This window comes from Eumetopias jubatus, unplaced genomic scaffold (assembly GCF_037043125.1).
Source record: "Eumetopias jubatus isolate StellerSeaLion01/CBP00866 unplaced genomic scaffold, mEumJub1_p1.0 scaffold_1, whole genome shotgun sequence".
Taxonomy (NCBI): Eukaryota; Metazoa; Chordata; class Mammalia; order Carnivora; family Otariidae; genus Eumetopias; species Eumetopias jubatus.
Window position 1 is genome coordinate 197,018,888 of NW_028274807.1, and position 19,232 is coordinate 197,038,119.

The window sequence follows — 19,232 nt, forward strand, 5'->3', positions numbered from 1 at the left end:
AGAATGGATTGACCTTGTGTAAATTTTAGACACTCTGTCTAAATAAAAGTGATCTTGTTATATTTGAAAATATTATTAAGCTGAAGATTTCATGAGTCTGAGGGGAATGTGCATCTGACCCTGTACAAGTTGTCTGTCCCTTCAGGGGGAGTTTGTAAGCGTATTTTTAACTGGATCCATTTATTGCTAGATGGTAAAATTGTCAAGGTACCAGGGAATAGTTGTGAAGGATAGATACTGGGCAAATTAATGCATGGAACTTAATTTCTTGCTTTGGAAAGTTAGAAATCAGACTTTTTATTTAGAGATGATTAAAACAGTAGTGTTTTGTTATTTAGGTGACTGAAACTCTTTCACTCATGCAATCGTTGATGGTATGTAAGAAGTCAGGAATATGTAAGTAGGTAAGTGTTTTTATATTTAATGAAGTTTTATTTCTCTCCTCAGTATTTACATGAAAAACACATCCTTCACCGAGATCTGAAAACTCAAAATGTTTTCCTAACAAGAACAAACATCATCAAAGTGGGTGACCTAGGAATTGCTCGAGTGTTAGAGAACCACTGTGACATGGCTAGCACCCTCATTGGCACACCCTACTACATGAGCCCTGAATTGTTTTCAAACAAACCTTACAACTATAAGGTAGGATTGAGCTGTGTATGCCAGCTCACCCTGTCCCTAGGAGAGTATTCATAACTTCAGAACCCATCAAATAGAAAGTCAGAGGAATGTTCTGAGAATTGGCTTGAGGAAAATGTTTTTTGTTTTTTATTTTTTCTTTAGATTTATTTATTTATTTGTTTGAGAGAGAGAGAGCGCGAGAGCACGAGAGCGAGCACCAGCAGAGGGGAGAGGGAGAAGCAGGCTCCTGCTGAGCAGAGAGCTCAGTGTGGGGCTGGATCCCAGGACTCTGGGATCACGACCTGAGCTGAAGGCAGATGTTACCTGCCTGAGCCACCCAGGTGCCCCGAAAACGTTTTTTTTTTGCTTTGTTTTGTTCTGTTTTGTTATTCTCAGAGGAAAAATGTCAGTGAGGCATTCTGACATTTGATTATTTACTATTTTTCTTTTCTAGTCTGATGTTTGGGCTCTGGGATGCTGTGTTTATGAAATGGCCACCCTGAAGCATGCTTTCAATGCAAAAGACATGAATTCTTTAGTTTATCGGATTATTGAAGGAAAGGTAAAGACTATTCTGAAACTAATTGTTTTTAGTATTTGAAGCAAGGTTAATTTAATGCAGCTTTGTAAGTAGCTATTGGCAAAAGTGAGTCATCGTTGATGTCAGGGGAATAGATAAGAAGAGTAGGCCCCTTCTGTGGAGAAGGTTGAACTAGAAAGAGAAGGCATTGATCGTTTTTTAATACTAATTTATAAAGGTGGCTTAATGGTTCTGAAGAGTTGGCTTTTTGAAAACCACTGCCTTGTAACCACAGGATATTCAGGTGCCCTGAGATGATATTGGTAGCTTCTCCTGAGCAGCCGTGGTCAAATGAGCCCCATCTAAAATGAGTCCACTCTGGGCAAAGTACCCGTTCCATTCCCAGCTTGCTCAGTACTTGGTGATTAGAAGACACTTGGCAACAATGTAAAATAATAATGATAATAATAAATAAAAATCAGTCTACTCTTTGAAGGTGTTGCTCCTTTGGTAATCATCACAATTATAAGTAGCCAACTAAGAACTGCAGAAAGCAATGTGTATGATACACCAGAGTGACCACGCTTATATGTTACTTCGCATGAGGCTAGTTGTCCTCTGCAGTGTTAGGCATCCACACACCATTAAGTTTTATTTATTTATTTATTTATTTTTAAAGATTTTATTTATTTATTTGACAGAGAGAGACAGCGAGAGGGGGAACACAAGCGGGGGGAGTGGGAGAGGGAGAGAAGCAGGCTTCCCGCTGAGCAGGGAGCCTGATGCGGGGCTCAATCCCAGGACTCTGGGATCATGACGTGAGCTGAAAGCAGATGCTTAACGACTGAGCCACCCAGGAGCCCCACACACCATTAACTTTTTTCTTGTTTTTTTTTTTTTTTAAGATTTTATTTATTTATTTCGGAGAGAAAGAGAATGAGAGATAGAAAGCACGAGAGGGAAGAGGGTCAGAGGGAGAAGCAGACTCCCTGCTGAGCAGGAAGCCCAATGTGGGACTCGATCCCGGGACTCCAGGATCATGACCTGAGCCGAAGGCAGTCGCTTAACCAACTGAGCCACCCAGGCGCCCACACCATTAAGTTTTGAAGCTGTAAACCACCTACTGATTTTAATATTATGCCAAGACTCACTTTCTTAATTTCAAAATATTGAAAAACACACAGTAAAACATACCTGTAATTGCACTACTTAAGACTCAAAACAAGAAAGGAGTGAAATTCCCCTGTTTTTATTATTTTCTATCCACTGGAGATCACCATTGCTAGGAATTTTGTGCGTAGCCTTCCTAGCGTTTTCCTGTCTGCATATATCTCAGTTGGGGTGTATATATGCACATAAACACACAAACACTTTTAAAGAGTAACTGAGATGGAATCAGCTAGTACATATTGGTATACAACTTGCTTTTTTGTCTTAGTATACGAGGGACATCTTTCCAGTTCGGTACCTGTCATATTTTTTAAGAAGCTGCCTAACATTTTATTAGAAGGATGTACCATAAGCTATGCAGTGGATAGACATTTAAGTTGTTTCCAGTTGTTTACTACTGCAAGAACAATGTTGCAGTGAATTTCCTGGTATGTAAGTCTTTAGGAACTCATGCTTTTATTTCTGAAGGAGAGTCCTCAGATGGGACTGCTTGGTTTGAAAGATAAATTTTATAGTCTCACAACTTGCTGCTATGACCAGGACACTAGTAAACTTCCTGTATGCTGGCTCTTTTCTGCTTCTGTGGATAATGACTTTAAAGAAATATTGGGAAACATCTACTCTTTCCTTATACTTTGCTTCACAAGACCAGAGTCATAATTATGATATCATTTCTCTTTGTAGCTGCCACCAATGCCAAAAGATTATAGCCCAGAGCTGGCAGAACTGATAAGAACAATGCTGAGCAAAAGGCCTGAAGAAAGACCCTCTGTGAGGAGCATCCTGAGGCAGCCTTACATAAAGCGCCAAATCTCTCTGTTTTTGGAGGCCACAAAGGCGTAAGATATTCCCTTGCAAATAGGTGGCTAAATAGATGAATAAAAGAAGGTAGCTTCTATAATTCTCATATGTAGAATTTATGGTGAAGTTTTATTTATTTTGAGAGAGAAGGGAGGAGGGGCAGAGGGAGAGGGAGAGAGAATCTTAAGCAGGCTCCACACCCAGTGCAGAGCCCAACGTGGGCTCGATCTCACAACCCTGAGATCATGACCTGAGCTGAAATCAAGAGTCAAATGCTTAACCGACTGAGCCACCCAGGTGCCCCTGTGGTGAGCTTTTTTAAACATGAAGGAAGGGGTGCCTGGGTGGCTCAGTTGGTTAAATGACTGCCTTAGGCTCAGGTCATGCCGGATCGAGTCCCGCATCGGGCTCCCTGCTCAGCGGGGAGTCTGCTCCTCCCTCTGACCCTACCCCCTCTTGTGCTATCTCTCTCACTCTCTCAAATAAATAAAATAAAATCTTTTAAAAAAAAAGAAGGGAAATTGCATGATTAGGACATGTGTTGAGATTTACTTAATTGCTAAAATCAGAAATCTAGAAAACCATTTAGAGAATCACTTTAACATTCCTCAAAGAGTTCCAAGACATATCAAGTACGATTCTTTCAAAAGGATATATGTTTTAGAAACCATATGAAAATGAAATTATCTAAGAAGCCTGTTATATGTACTATGTGAGTCACATTTAAAAATTAAGCACTCAAATTTCTGAGAGTTTCCATAAATTTCCCTCTTCACTCATAATTTCTCAGGAGAAAAATTTCTTTCTTTGACTTACCAGGGGTTACCTTCACTAAATAGCTGTTCCAAGATCTAAGAGCTGCACGATCTCTGCCTTGTGACATGTTAGATTTAAGAGTAATACTAGAGAGGCCCCAGGAGATAAAGAAAACCCATCTTTTTATTTACACCGTCTATAATTTGCACCAAGCAGACCTTTGGCCTTCCGAAGCACTGTCTCATGGTCCTGTTGAAGTCTCCAGAGGATTAGTTAGCTCAGTTGTAGAAATGTCACACTAAAGGGGATAATCCTGTACACTTTTATTCTGCAAGTCCAGGCTGAGCACACCAATCATTCTTAACTCTCAAACTTGGCAAAGCAGTTGTGGTATAATTACAAACATGCGAAACTTGACGATTATGCTGGTTCTTCTGTACATGAGGTAATTTCTCATTGATTTTTTTTTTTAAAGATTTTATTTATTTATTTGACAGAGAGAGACACAGCGAGAGAGGGAACACAAGCAGGGGGAGTAGGAGAGGGAGAAGCAGGCTTCCCGCTGAGCAGGGAGCCTGATGTGGGGCTCGATCCCAGGACCCCGGGATCATGACCTGAGCCGAAGGCAGACGCTTAACGACTGAGCCACCCAGGCGCCCCATTTCTCATTGATTTTTTATGGTGGAATAATCTTGTATTTACAGACAAGTTGCAGAGATCGTACAGAGAGTTTCTGTACACCCCTCCCCCAGCTTCTCCTATCATAAACCTCTTACATTACCATGGTACATTTGTCAGAACTAAGAAAACAACATCAGTACCTGACTGTTGACTAAATTCCAGACTTTTTTTGGCCCTCACCAGTATTTCTACTAATGTCCTTTTTCTCTTCCAGGATCCAATCCAGGATACCATATTACATTTAGTCCTCCTGTCTCCTTAGTCAACCAAGTTTCTCACTTTCTTGGTTTTTCATGACCTTGATTGATTTTGAGGAGTACTAGTCAGGTGTTTTGCAGAATGCCTCCTGGTTTTTAGAAAACTATTTTCTCTAAATGGAGCAGTTTTTATAATACATGTACACATTTCCCAGATATGTAAAAACCTTTCATTTTCACCATGCTGATAATAATTTTTTCTTTTCTTCCTCATAAAGAAAAACCTCCAGAAGTAATATTAAAAATGGCAACTCTAAATCGAAGCCTGTTGCTGCAGTGGTCTCTGGAAATGCTGAATCGAATCATAAAGTAGTTCCCCTCCAGTCACGCTCTTCTGAGGGCTCCAAGACATATGTAGTGGTATGTATTTTAGAAACTATTAAAACGTGGGGCGCTTGGGTGGCTCAGTCGTTAAGCATCTGCCTTTGGCTCAGGTCATGATCCCAGGGTCCTGGGATCGAGCCCCGCATCGGGCTCCCTGCTCAGTGGGAAGCCTCCTCCCTCTCCCACTCCCCCTGCTTGTGTTCCGTCTCTTGCTGTCTCTCTCTGTCAAGTAAATAAATAAAATCTTAAAAAAAAAGTATTAAAACGATAGGTTATTTAAGCAGGTTATATAACATGATAACCATTTTATAGTGAACCATTAATTGCATTTAGTGCATTCACAGCGTTGTGCAACCACCACCTCTATCTAGTTCCAAAACATTCCACGTCACTGCAAAAGGAAACTGCAAACCCATTAAGTAATCATCCTCATGCTCTCCTCCACCCGGCCCCTCGAACCCACCAATGTGTATTCTGTCTCTGTGGATTTGCCTATTCCGAGTATTTCACATAAATGGAATCATAATATGTGACCTTTTGTGTCTGGCTTCTTTCACTGAGCATGATGTTTTTGAGGTAGCATGTATCAGTACTCCATCTATTTTTATGTCTGAGTAATATTCCACTGTACATACGCACCACAGTTAGCTTATCCATTCATTCGTTGGTGGATATTGAGTTGTTTTCACCTTTTGGCTGTTGGTGTGAAAATTTGGGTACAAGTCTTTGGGTTCCTGTTTTGGGATATATACCTAGGAGTGGAATTGCTGGGTCATGTGGTAGTTCTATATTTACTTTCTGAGGAACCAACACACTGCTTTCCAGAGTGGTTGCATTTTACTTTCCTACCAGCCAGTGCACAAGAGCTCTGGTTTCTCCACAACCTCACTGACTCTTGTGATTTTCTACTTTTCTGATTCTAGCCATCCTAATGGATGTGAAGCGATATCTCAGTGTGGTTTTGACTTGCGTTTCCCTAATGACTAATGACATAGCATCTTCCCACAAGTTTCTTGGCCATTTGTATTCCTTCTCTAGAGAAATGTCTGTTAAGCGCTTTGCCCAATTTTTAGTTGGGTTTTTTGTATTTTTGTTGTTGAGTTCTAAGAGTTCTTTCTATAGTCTGGACAGTAGATCCTTATACATGATTTACGAGTATTTCTTCTCGTGCTATAGGTTGGCTTGTCACTTTCTTGATAATGTCCCTTTATGCACAAAAGCTTTTAATTTTGATGAAGCCCAGTTTATCTGTTTTTTTCTTATGTTGCTTGTGCTTTTGATGTCATATCTAAGAATTCCTTGCCAAATCCAAGTCCATGATGATGTTTGCCTGTGTTTTTTCCTAGAAGTTTTATAATTTCAGCTCTTATATTTAGGTTGTTGATTCATTTTAAAAGTTTTAAATTTTCTGTTTATTGTGGTGAAATGGATACGACATAGAATTTGCCATTCTTAAAAAATATTTATTTATTTTAGAGAGAGCACGAGCAGGAGGGGCAGAGGGAGAGAGAATCTCAAGCCGACTCCACGATGAGTGCAGAGCCCAATGCGGGGCTCGATCCCACAACCCTGAGATCACAACCTGAGCTGAAACCATGAGTCAGATGCTTAACCAACTGTGCCACCCAGGCACCCCAGAACTTGCCATTTTGAGCCACCTCTAAGCCTACAATTTAGTGGCCTTAACTACACTCACAATATTATGCAGCCATCACCATTATCTTCCAAAACGCTTTCATCACTCTAAGTAAACTTTGTACTCGTTAAGCAATAGTTCCCAATTCCTCCTGTTCCCAGGCCCTGGTAACCTCTAATCTACTTTCTGTCTCTATGAGTTTGCCTGTTCTAGATCAGTGGAATCATACATTATGTCCTTTTGTGTCTGGTTTATTCCATTTAGCATGTTTTTAAGGTTCATCCATGTTGTAGCATGTATTAGTACTTCATTCCTTTTTATGGCTGAGTAATATTCCATTGTTATGTGTATATCATATTTTGTTTATCCCTTCATCTGCTAATGGACATTTAGGTTGTTTTCACCTTTTGGCTAGTGTGAATAGTGCTGCTAGGGGTTATTTAACCCCTGTAAACATTGGTGAGTAAGTATCTGTTTGAGTCCTACTTTCAGTTCTTTGGCATATTTACCTAGGAGTGAGATTGCCAGGTCATATGGTGATTTTATGTTTAACTTTCTGAGGAACCTGCTGTACCTTTTTTGAGTTAATTTTAAGTGGTATGAGGAGTGCTGTAATAAGTTGGAAGCATATTTTCACTCAGGCTGAAGACAAATGTTTATCCCAGGAGAAACCCATAGTCATTGGCCCCTTGAAGACACCAGCAAGTTTGAAAGGCTACACCTGCAAACCGGACATGAGCAATACCTCAGAATCGTTAGCAACCATCAGTAAAGTGAATATTGACATCTTACCTGCAGAAAGAAGGAATTCACTGAGCGATGACTTAGTTCGGGAGAATCAGCCAAGACACTTAGATGCCTCTAATGAGCTAGAAAGTAAATGCAGTATTTCTCAAGTGAAGGAGAAGCTGCAGGATGGCACTAAGCCCAGCCCTCAACCCAGAAACCTAATTCCCGCATGGTCCTCTGATGATGTCACTGGGGAAAGGAATGATCCAGTGAGACCTCTGCAGCCCCTCAACAAAGACCAAAAGCTGAAAGACCAGGTGAGTGAGATGCATGAGGTGCTGGTCTCAGAGAGAAAACTGGAAAGTGCGGTTACAAAGATGTGAGTTGTGTTGTTTATTGTGTTCTAGTTGGCATTTTAGGAAAACCAGTTATTCTGTGTGCCAGTTTAAACATTACAGAAACCAAAGGATAGGACCCGCAGGATTCTTAGATGCCTTGTGCCCCACTGTAGGGTATTTGGTAGAAGCATGCTATCTGTATGTTTTCTCCCATTTCTTTGTCACTCTTCCTTAGGCCTCCACATGGATGGGTAGTTCTGCCAAGTAGGTAACATCACATTTTTTCTTGCGCTCGGAAAGTTAGTGATTGGTCTTATTTCTTAAGGAATAAAAAAAAGTATTTTATGTGTTGGAACCAAAGGGGAAGGAAGAGAAGAAGAAAAGGAAAGGAGCAAAAGGATTTTGATACTAAGAGACTCTTCTGAGTAAATTGAAAGGTTAACTTCTACTTGAACTTGGAAAGAAGTGTAAGTTAGATAAAACATGGCTATAGCTGAGGATTGGAGAGAAAGAACATTTGGTTACCTTTTCATTTTTATATGTAAAATAATCTAAAAATATATTTAAGATGTATTTTAACCATTTTTATAATCTGCTAAAATATTTAAATTTGATCTATTAAATATATTTTTATATTTCATATCTTTAAGATATATAAAAACTATTTTATACATTTATATTCAAATGTTTCATTTTTATTTTTTTTTAAGAACTTATTTATTTGAGAGAGAGGGAGAGAGAGCGCGTGTGGGCATGCACAAGCAGGGGGAGAGGCAGGCAGAGAGAGGAGGAGAAGCAGGCTCCCCGCCGAGCAGGGAGCTGGACGTGGGGCTCGATCCCAGGACCCTGGGATCATGATCTGAGCCGAAGGCAGACGCTTAACTGACTGAGCCACCCAGGCACCCCTATATTCAAATGTTTTAAATAAATTTTTGTTTTTGTGGAAAAGTCCAAGTATAATGCTCTTGTCATTTAAAGTCATTAAAGTCTTAAACTTTCTTTGGACACTGGAATTCTTAGTACTTTGTGGATAAAACTCTGTGTCCTGCTCGTTCTGCTTGGCTCTCAAATTATATTCAGGTTCACTTCTTTCATTTTTTTCTGTTTAGTTTTCTAATTCTTAAAGTACCAATTCAATGGTTTTTAGTATATTTGTAGAGTTGTGCAGTCATCACTGTCTAATTCCAGAACATTTCCATAACCTTAAAAAGAAACCCCATACCCACTAATAATAGTTGCAATAATAATTGCTCCTTGGCCCCAGCCCCTGGCAACCATGTCTGTAAGGATTTGCCTATTCTGAGCATTTCACGTACAGGTATATCACCTCATTGCAGGTTCAATTCCAGATCACCACAATAGAGCGGGTATTGCAATAAAGGGGTGTAAATTTTGGTTTCCCAGTGCATATAAAAGTTACATTTACACTACAGTCTAACCATCCTTCTGAATTTTCAGCAAGTTATAATCTGTTTGCTGGTGGAGGGTCTTGCCTTGAGGTTGATGGCAGGTGGTGGTTGCTGAAGGTTGGGGTGAGTGTGGCAGTTTCTTTCTATAAGACGACAGTGAAGTTTGCCACATCTATTGACTCTTCCTTTTACTTAAACACTTAGAAGCCATTGTAGGGTTATTAATTGGCCTAATTTTAGTATTGTTGTGTCTCAGGGAATAAGAAGGCCTGAGGAGAAGTGGAGAAATGGGGAATGGCCAGTCGGTAGAACAGTCGGAACACACATATTTGTCAATTAAGTTCTCCATCTCTTATGGACACAGTTTGTGGTGCCCCCAAACAATTACAATAGTAACATCAGAAATCACTGATTATAGATCACCATAACAAATACAGTACCATTGAAAATGTTTGAAATATTGTGAGAATTACTAAAATGTGACACAGAGACGTAAAGCCAATAGACTTGCTCATTGCAGGGTTGCCACAAACTTTCCATTCGTAAAAAAACCACAGTTATCTGTGAAGCATAATAAAGTGGAGCACAGTAAAATGAGGTATGCCTATAAATAGAATCATACAATTTATGGCCTTTTGTGACAGCTTCTTTTACTTAACATGATGTTTTTAAGGTTTATTCATGTTGTAGCATCTACCAGTATTGCATTCCTTTTTTTTTTTTACTTTTTTTAAGGAATTTTATTTTACTTTTTTAAAGATTTTATTTGTTTATTTGAGAGAGAGAGAGAGGAGAGAGAGAACCATGAGCAGGGGAGAGGGGTAGAGGGAGGTGCAGACTCCCCGCTGAACAGGGAGCCCGATGTGGGACTTGATCCCAGGACCGTGGGATCATGATCTAAGCCGAAGGCAGACATGTAACCAACTGAGCCACCCAGGCATCCTTGCATTCCTTTTTAAAATGCCAAATAAATTCACTGTATGTATACACCATATTTTATTTGTCCATTCATCAGTTCATGAGCATTTGGGTTCTTTTCACTTTTTGGTTACTATGGATAATGCTGTTATGAACATTCTTTTTTTTTTTTGTTAGTGTTATGAACATTCTTTTTATTTATTTATTTATTTATTTATTTATTTATTTGAGAGAGAGAGAGAATGAGAGAGAGAGAGCACATGAGAGGGGGAAGGGTCAGAGGGAGAAGCAGGCTCCCTGGGACTCGATCCTGAGACTCCAGGATCATGACCTGAGCTGAAAGCAGTCGCTTAACCAACTGAGCCACCCAGGCGCCCAGTGTTATGAACATTCTTATACAAGTTTATGTATGGACATATGTTTTCAGTTCTCTTGGGTATATACCTATGATTGGAATTACTGGGTCATATGGTAACTCTATGTTTAACTTTTTGAGGAACTCTAAGACTTTTCCAAAGCAACTACATCATTTTACTTCCCAACAATATATGAGAGTTGCAATTTCTCCACATCCTCACCAATACTTGCTATTTTCTGGTTTTTTATCTAGTTATCCTAGTGAGTGAAATGGTATCTTACTGTAGTTTTGATTTGCATTTCCCTAATGACTAATGATGTTCAGCATCTATTCCTGTGCTTATTGGCCATTTGTATACCTACTTTGGAGAAATATCTATTCAGGTCCTTTTTTCCCCCCTAAGATTTTATGTGTGTATGTATTTGAAAGAGCGTGCAAGCTGGGAGCAGAGGAAGAGGGAGAGAGAATCTCAAGCTGACTCCATGTAGAGCATGGGACTCGATCTCATAACCTTGAGATCATAACCTGAGCCAAAATCAAGAGTCAGCTGCTTGGCCAGCTGAGCTACCCAGGCACCCCAGAAAAGAACGTTTTTTAAAAAAATGTAAATCAGGGGCACCTGGGTGGCTCAGTCGTTAAGCGTCTGCCTTTGGCTCAGGTCATGATCCCAGGGTCGTGGGATCAAGCCCGGCCTCGGGCTCCCTGCTCGGTGGGAAGCCTGCTTCTCCCTCTCCCACTCCCCCTGCTTGTGTTCCCTCTCTCACTGTCTCTCTGTCAAATAAATAAATAAAATCTTTAAAAAAAAAATGTAAATTGGGAGGGTATGTGCTATGGTGAGTGCTGTGAATTGTGTAAGACTGTTGAATCACAGACCTGTACCTCTGAAACAAATAATACATTATATGTTTAAAAAAAAAAAGAAGAAGAAGAAAATAGCAGGAGGGGAAGAATGAAGGGGGGGAAATCGGAGGGGGAGACAAACCATGAGAGACTATGGACTCTGAAAAACAAACTGAGGGTTCTGGGGGGGGATGGGTTAGCCTGGTGATGGGTATTAAAGAGGGCACGTTCTGCATGGACCACTGGGTGTTATGCGCAATGAATCCTGGAACACAACATCAAAAACTAATGATGTAATGTATGGTGATTAACATAATAATAAAAAAATGTAAATCGAAAACATCCGTAGTTTCGGGTTAATAACAATCTGAGTAATTAAAATAATTATTTATTTTGAGGGTGCCTCCTGGGTGGCCGCTCAGATGGTTAGGCATCTGCCTTCAGCTCAGGTCATGATCTCTGGGTCCTGGGGTCAGGCTCCCTGCTCAGTGGGGAGCCTGCTTCTCCCTCTCCCTCTGCCTCTCCCCCTGCTCATGCTGTCTCTGTCTCTCTGTCGCAAATGAATAAAGATCTTTATTTAATCTTTATTAAATATCTTTATTAAATTTTTTAAAACATATATATATAATTATTTATTTTGGGGCACCTGTGTGGGACAGTTGATTAAGTGTCCAACTCTTGGTTTCGGCTCAGGTTGAGATCTTGGTTGTGAGATGGAGCCCCGCCTCAGGCTCTGCACTGAGCATGGAGCCTGCTTGGGATTCTCTGTCCCTCCCATTCATGGTCTCTCTCTCATTCTCTCTCTCTCTCAAATAAATAAATAAATATTTTTTAAAAAGTAAGTACTTATTTTTCTTTGGGAAAAGAGAAAAAAAAGCCAGGATATGTGGGTAACTGATGTCAGCACTTTGTCTTTGCCTCTCAGCACTGCAAATGAGCATGCATCTTGAGAAAGACACTCCTCCTTCTCATTTCCAGTTATAATTTTACAATAGTTTGGCCATTTGGAAGTTCAAAAGACTATTTCATTATTCTGTTTTCTTTTTTGTTTGTTTCATTTTATTATTTTTAAGGATCAAGTTGCTGGTGAATGTGTTATGGAAAAACCAGATAGAACCCACCCAGGTTTACAGTCACAGAGTTCCGGCTCTGAGTCTTTCCTCTCTCGACAGCGACGACAGAAGAAAAGAGAACTGCCTGAGCACAGTGGGGAAGAGAGACAGGTAGGCCAGCAGAGAGCTCTGTGGAGTAAGTCATTATTCTGCTGCTTGGGAAATAGACTTCATTTAGAATGATTAGCAGTTTCCAAAAAGGCACATAAGAAATACAGGGAACATATGGAGAGGGGTGGCAATGGGGAGATGCTAACTATTAGTTTTCAAATCTCAGTGAGTTAGAAATAGAGTAAAGATTTTATCTTCCCCAGCAAAAATGAACAGGTCATCTTGAGAGTTAAGGGAACAAGCTAACAAAGAATAAATCTCTTATCCCTGCCTGTGTTATACTGATGAATAGTTTCTCTCTTCTGCACAAAATCATGTTGACACCTCATTTCTTGAAGTGACTTTCATAAGCACACTCTCTGTAAGCTTCTTAGATGGTCATTCACTTTTGGCAGAGTTTCTTTCCAATAAAGTGCAATGTTTTGAAGTTTTTGAGAGCAAATCATTAACAAATACAAAGGAGACTTACTGGTGGGGGAACTTTGGAGGTGGCTCTATAGGAAATTGATAATTTCCCACCCCTCCCTTTTTAATTATTTAAGTTCCAGGAGGCTGCTCCTCGACTTTTGCCTTCTCTTCCCACTGTTGGAAAAACGGATGTCACATTAACACAAAAAGATGCTGAAAACCAAAATAGAGTGGCCATTGGGTCTGCTGTGAGCTGTTCAAGGAGCAGGGAGGTGTCATCATCAAAGGTTTGTGGGAGTGTATATTGGATTTTTTTCAACCTTCTTATAAAACTTTTTGGTTGTAAAAATCCTGCATATGTTGTGAGGTTTTGTATTAAAACATCTTACCTGGGGCGGGCTGGGTGGCTCATTCGGTTGAGCCCGATGAGGGGCTCGACCCAAGGACCCTGGGATCATGGCCTGAGCCGAAGGCAGATGCTTAACAACTGAGCCACCCAAGCACCCTAAATAAATAAAATCTTAAAAACAAAACATCTTAGCCCTGCCTTTTGCCAAACAGCAGAGGGACAAAAATTGTTATTCTCAGCAGAAGCTTTTATTGAAGTGGATGGAATATAGTTCCAGGGATGGTCACTTCCACTTAATTAAGGACACTAAGTAGATTCTGAATGTAAGAAATGCAAAATTTTTCATTTGCCCTTCCAAAAATGAGTACTTCCCAGAAATGAGGGTTGTGATCATTCCTAGCTAATAGTTGTAACCGTGATGTGGACTGGTTTCAAACAGATACTCCTTTAAAGACCTGTGCAGGGCCTTTCCTATAGTGCTGGATGATACGTCAAACTTTGCAGTTGTTAGAAAAATAGCGAGTAGGGGTGAAAGTAATTAACTCTCTTTAAAAGGATCGACCATTATCAGCAAGAGAGAGGAGGCGACTAAAGCAATCACAGGAAGAAGTGTTCCCCTCAGGTAAAGTTTTCTCTTTCCTTCATCTATTGGAGGTTGTTGGTTTGGCTTATGGATATAGCCTTGGTTCTGATTGTGAGGTGTGAAGAATTTTCAGCATCAGTGATCCATTTAGGAAACAGATTTGGAAGAATTTTTGAAATTTCTTAGGCCTTTAAAAAAAATCAGCATAGGCTGTTGGGTCTGGAACTTGTATTATCAGGGGAAGAGGATATTAAAAAGAGAGCAAGAGGACTTTGAGTGGCATTAACTCCTGGAAGATTTCAGACAGGAAATGGAGTGAACGTTTAATTTGTTTCCATGTTCAGATTCTGCTGGTCAGGAAGCGCTATCTTCTCAGAAACAGAGAGACGAAGCTGGGAGAATGGTGCTGCCCTGGGCTGATCATCCTTATTTCTATAATCTAAAGACAGCACTAGCAGTTTCTATTTATTGAATGATGTCTCAAGCATTATGGGAAGCATTTTAAGAGCGTTATCTCATCTCCTGTTGACGGTAACTGTCAAAGGAAGGCAGCATTATCTGCATTTTGCAGCTGAGGACACAGAAGCTTGGAGAGGTTACATAACTTGACCAGGGTCACAGAGCTGGTGGACCTAGAACTGAGGTTTAAACTGAGGTGTCAGACACCAAGAGTGATGATGAATATGCTGAGTTACTTCTAGGCTGGCACTTGCTGTAAAGCCCTCTTCTGTTGAGGCCAGCCCACCACAAACAGTTGCTGGGGGTGCTCACTTTTTCAGGCCCTTCAGTGAGGAGAGCTTCTCGGAGTGCATCAGGGCCAGGGAAACCACAAGAAGAAGGCCAGCCCGCCCCTGCCCGATGGTTGTCTTCCGACTGCACTGTTGCTCAGGTACATTACACAGTCCTATGGAAGAGGGGGACAGGTCTGTATCAGGCAAGCCTAATACAGTAAACCTCATAAATGCCAGCTCCATTGATTTCTGGGACAGCATTGCCTTAAGTTATATTTTTTCACCTTGATAAGGAAAAGAACTGGTGAATAATAACTAAAAAGATTATTTTTCCTCCATTAAAGGAAGGAGTGTTTTAGGTGCTCTTATAAGCAGTTGGCAGCTTAGTTACTATCTTTTTTAGGTAGTCTTTAAAACAGGACTTCCAAAAGGCTTCCACTAGGCAACATTTTGCTTATTCTGCTGTGTAACCAATATACCTGCCTACCTGGCCAAATTTTAGTCTCATTTGCTTATCTTTGCTCAGGTTTCCTGTTTGTGTCAGAGTTCCTTAGCTTCTCGCCTAGGGACGATGCAGGGGCAGCATCTAGTGGCTAAATGGGAAGTTGCAGGTTTTCCAACCCATGTTCATTTTCTGTGTAATGATACCTGGGGAATAATTACCATTTTTCTGTATTGGACTTTCTGACATTATTTCTAGGAGCATATAATTATTTTAAAAAATAGAAACTTCCTGTTCTTGAAAGTAAGGAAGATTTGTTGCTTTAACAATATTCTATGAATAAGTTGTTTCACTAATCAAGATATTCCTCTCCATTTTCTAAAGTTGTAAGGTTTGCATATAATTAAATCAAGTAATCCTTTAAGGTATTTTAACGAAGAGTCTCAGATATAAGCAAACTGAGGTTGCTTTTATTTAGGTGGCATTTTATCTAGCTTAAAATTCCTTAGGTTACCAGCCCTCTGCTTAGGAGTTGGAGTACCAGAACTATTTGTGTACTTCTGGAAAGGAAATTTCTTCATAGCTGAGACTTTCCAGGGCCTTGTAAAACTTTACCTTAATGTTCTTCAGGGTTCACTTGTGAACTTTATGGGTGAACTGGGATATCATTTGGGTAAAGTAACTTCAACTTTTAGATCATTAGCTTCTCCTGTCAAATTGGACCCAAATGCACACTGTATCTAGACATTGCATCTAAGAGTGTTGCGTGTGTTATGTTCTGGTTGTGTTGTCCTGTGGAATTTTGTTTTTCCAAACATTAAAGGAAAGGAAACTCATCCACTGTCTGTCTGAGGATGAATTAAGTTCTTCTACAAGTTCAACTGATAAATCAGATGGGGATTCCAAGGAACGGTAAGGTTCTTATTTTTCTGTCTCCTTTCATAAACAGTTTCTATTTTGTTTAGTCCTAAATGTTTATTCAGACCTGTAGTGCTGCCATTGGTAACATTATAAATGGGTTTTGGTACATGTTAGAGCTAAAACTATCTCTTCTAATGAACACGTCTGATTTCATTCAGAATTCTTATAGAATGTCTTCTTAGATCTATGGTTTATAGTTTTCATCAGATTTGCAAAAATTTTGACCATTACTTTTTCATAATTTTTTTGGACTCTTGCCTTCTTGAGGATTTTAATTATGTCTATATTAGATTGTTTAAAGTTGTCTGATAGCTCACTGATGGTGTCTGTGTTTTTTATACTTTTTTTCTGTTTCATTTTCATAGATTCTACTGCCATGTATTTGGGTTCACTAATGTTTCCTTCTGCAGCATCTAGTCTGCTCATCCTATCTCATGTTTTCATAACAGTGTATTTTTTAATTTCCAGGAGTTCTATTTGGGTCTTTTTATAACTTCTGTGCCTCTCCTTAATATATTAATGCATTCCTCTACCTTGGACATGTGGAATATATTTATAATAACCACTTTAATGTCCTTATCTACAAATTTTATCACTAGTGTCACTTTGGGGTCTGTTTCTATTAACTGATTTTTTGTCTTCATAAATGTGTGTTATTTTCCTGCTTCTTTGCATGTCTGGTATTTTTGACTGGATGCCAGACATTGTCAGTTTTATCTCATTGGGGGCTGGTATTTTTTGTATTGCTTTAAATATTCTTGAACTTTGTACGTGGATGTAATTTACTTAAAAATAGTTGGGCAGAATTTATACATAGAACCTGGGGCTTCTTTCTGGTCTCTCTTTTCTAAGATTTCACTCTCACTTTCTAGTGGCTGTGGTTGTCTTGAACTCTGTCCTTTGGTTTTGCAGGCCAGAAAGACTGTGGGTTTTCTGTTGTACTTTAGTGGCCTATAGCCTGCCCTTAGGCTAAAAGTTGTTGACGCTCCTCCAGAACCTGCCTCCAGGTTTTGTACATTCTCCATTGTCTTCACATACTGGATTTTTGTATTTTGTTGAGTTTATACTTATTTATGGAAGGGTCTGTCTGTAAGAGCTTACTTAGCTATTTAGAAGCAGAACTTCCTAAATGTTGTTTTGTATCTAATTTTTTAATGAAAAATTCTCATAAAGCCAATGAAATCACAGGGGAATTTTTTTTTTCCCCCAGAAAGTGTCATACAAATGAAATGAGTGACTTGGTGCACTTGATGACTCAGACCCTAAAATTGGAGTCTAAAGAGAGCTATGAAGATCTCCTGGTTCCAGAGCCAGTGTCAGAATTTAAACTTCATCGGAAGTACCAGGATACACTGATACTTCATGGGAAAGTTGCAGAAGAAGCTGAGGACCTCCATTTTAAAGAGCTACCTTCTGGTGATCAGTTTATTTTTTTACAGCAAACTGGAGAGCATGCTTATTGGAGAAATGTGTCACACCAAGAAGATAATGCTGCCAAAATTTTTTTGCTTTTTTATTATTTTGTTTGGATAGCTCCATAAAAGACATATCTTGTTTTATGCGGCAAGTTGTGTTCCTGGAAAGTTGCATGAAAGTTGTTTTCTTTAAATAAATATAAATGCATGTTTGGATTTTTCATGTGGCTTTTCTTGAAATTAGACAGTTGTGGATTTTAGGTTTAGGAGGTGGTAATGAGATATGAAGTGTAAGTTCATATATACATTTGTCGTCACTTTAAAAATATATGAAGTTATTAAACCCAACTCTTGTCAAAGTGAAAAGAATCTTAATATGACAAGATTTTTTTAAAAAAACATGTTCTTCACGTTGCTGTGGTGAAAGTATTTATTTTTCCCTATCTTTGTGAATTGCTTTTTAGCTGTTATGCCAGGTTCTGAAAAGATCAGAAGAATAGTTGAAGTTTTGAGAGCTGATGTAATCCAGGGCCTGGGGATTCAGCTTTTAGAACAGGTGTATGATCTTTTGGAAGAAGAGGATGAATTGGAGAGAGAGGTGAGTGTCCCATCAGCTGTGTCAGCTGCTTATGCTATACAATTCTTTTTAACAGACTTTTGAAATATAATTAACATACTGTACATTTCACCCATTTAAAGTGTACCATTCGGTGGTTTTTAGTATGTTCACAGAGTTATATAGCCATTACCACAACCAATGTTAGAACATTTAATACCCCCAGAAGAGACTCTACTCATCACTCTCCATTGTCCCCCAAGCCCTCCACCCTTAAGCAACCACTGATATTTCTATGTCCATAGATTTGCCTCTTCTGGACATTTCATTTAAATGGACTCATACAAAACATGTGGTCTTTTGTGATTGGCTTCTTTCAGTTAGCATAATGTTTTCAAGATTCATCCATGTTGTAGCATATATCACATTCTTCGTTGTTTTATATGGTCCGATAATTTTCCATTATGGCTATACCACATTTTGTTTATCTGTTCATCAGCTGATGGACACTTAGGTGGTTTCCACTTTTTAACTATTATGAATACTGCTGCTCTGCACATTTGTTTTTGTGTGGACATGTTTTCATTTGTCTTGGGTATGTACCTAGGAGTGGAAATTGCTAAATCATATAGAAAGTCTATGTTTAACATTTTGAAGAACTGCCAGACTGTTTTCCAAAGTAGCTGTACCATTTTCCATTCCCATCAGTAATGTATGACGGTTCTAATTTCTCCACATTCTTGTCAACACTTGTTATTGCCATCATTTTGATTATAGCCATCCTAGTAGGTGGGAAGTGATACCTCATTATCGTTTTGATTTGCTTTTTCCTAATGGGTAATGATGTTTGCATCTTTCATGCACCTATTGGTCATCTGTAGATGTTTTTTAGAGATGCATCTATTCTGACCTTTTACATATCTTAAAATTATTTATTTTTTTATTGTTGAATCGTAAGAGTTGTTTATATATTCTAGATACAAGTCCTTTATCAGATACGTGATTTACAAAAAGTTTTCCTTATTCTCTAGTGGTGTTTTCACTTCCTTCATGGCATTGTTTGTAGCACAAAAGATTTTAATTTTGTTGAGGTCTAACTTATTTTTTGTCATTTGTAGTTTTTGGTGTCATATCTAAGAAGGCTTTGCCTAACCTAGGGTCTTGAAGATTTATTCCTATCATTTCTTCTAATAGTTTTATCATACAAGTTCTTACAAATAGGTCTATAATCCACTTGAGTTAA

The 19,232-nt window shown here is 39.2% G+C and overlaps 1 protein-coding gene across 3 annotated transcripts in view; it reads left to right on the forward strand.

Moving 5' to 3' along the window:
* The window catches only part of NEK4 (NIMA related kinase 4), a 37,601-nt gene that overhangs the window by 2,893 nt on the left and 15,476 nt on the right, over window positions 1-19,232 (forward strand). For 2 of the 3 annotated variants that reach the window (XM_028124400.2, XM_028124401.2), the window contains exons 3-14: window positions 448-645; window positions 1,079-1,186; window positions 2,999-3,153; window positions 5,028-5,169; window positions 7,411-7,815; window positions 12,435-12,584; window positions 13,127-13,279; window positions 13,897-13,963; window positions 14,704-14,813; window positions 15,921-16,009; window positions 17,229-17,434; window positions 17,898-18,031. In XM_028124400.2, the coding sequence (XP_027980201.1) occupies window positions 448-645; window positions 1,079-1,186; window positions 2,999-3,153; window positions 5,028-5,169; window positions 7,411-7,815; window positions 12,435-12,584; window positions 13,127-13,279; window positions 13,897-13,963; window positions 14,704-14,813; window positions 15,921-16,009; window positions 17,229-17,434; window positions 17,898-18,031 (1,917 nt within the window). The remainder of the gene's footprint in view (window positions 1-447; window positions 646-1,078; window positions 1,187-2,998; window positions 3,154-5,027; window positions 5,170-7,410; window positions 7,816-12,434; window positions 12,585-13,126; window positions 13,280-13,896; window positions 13,964-14,703; window positions 14,814-15,920; window positions 16,010-17,228; window positions 17,435-17,897; window positions 18,032-19,232) is intronic. The other variant, XM_088028124.1, reaches the window with a different exon arrangement.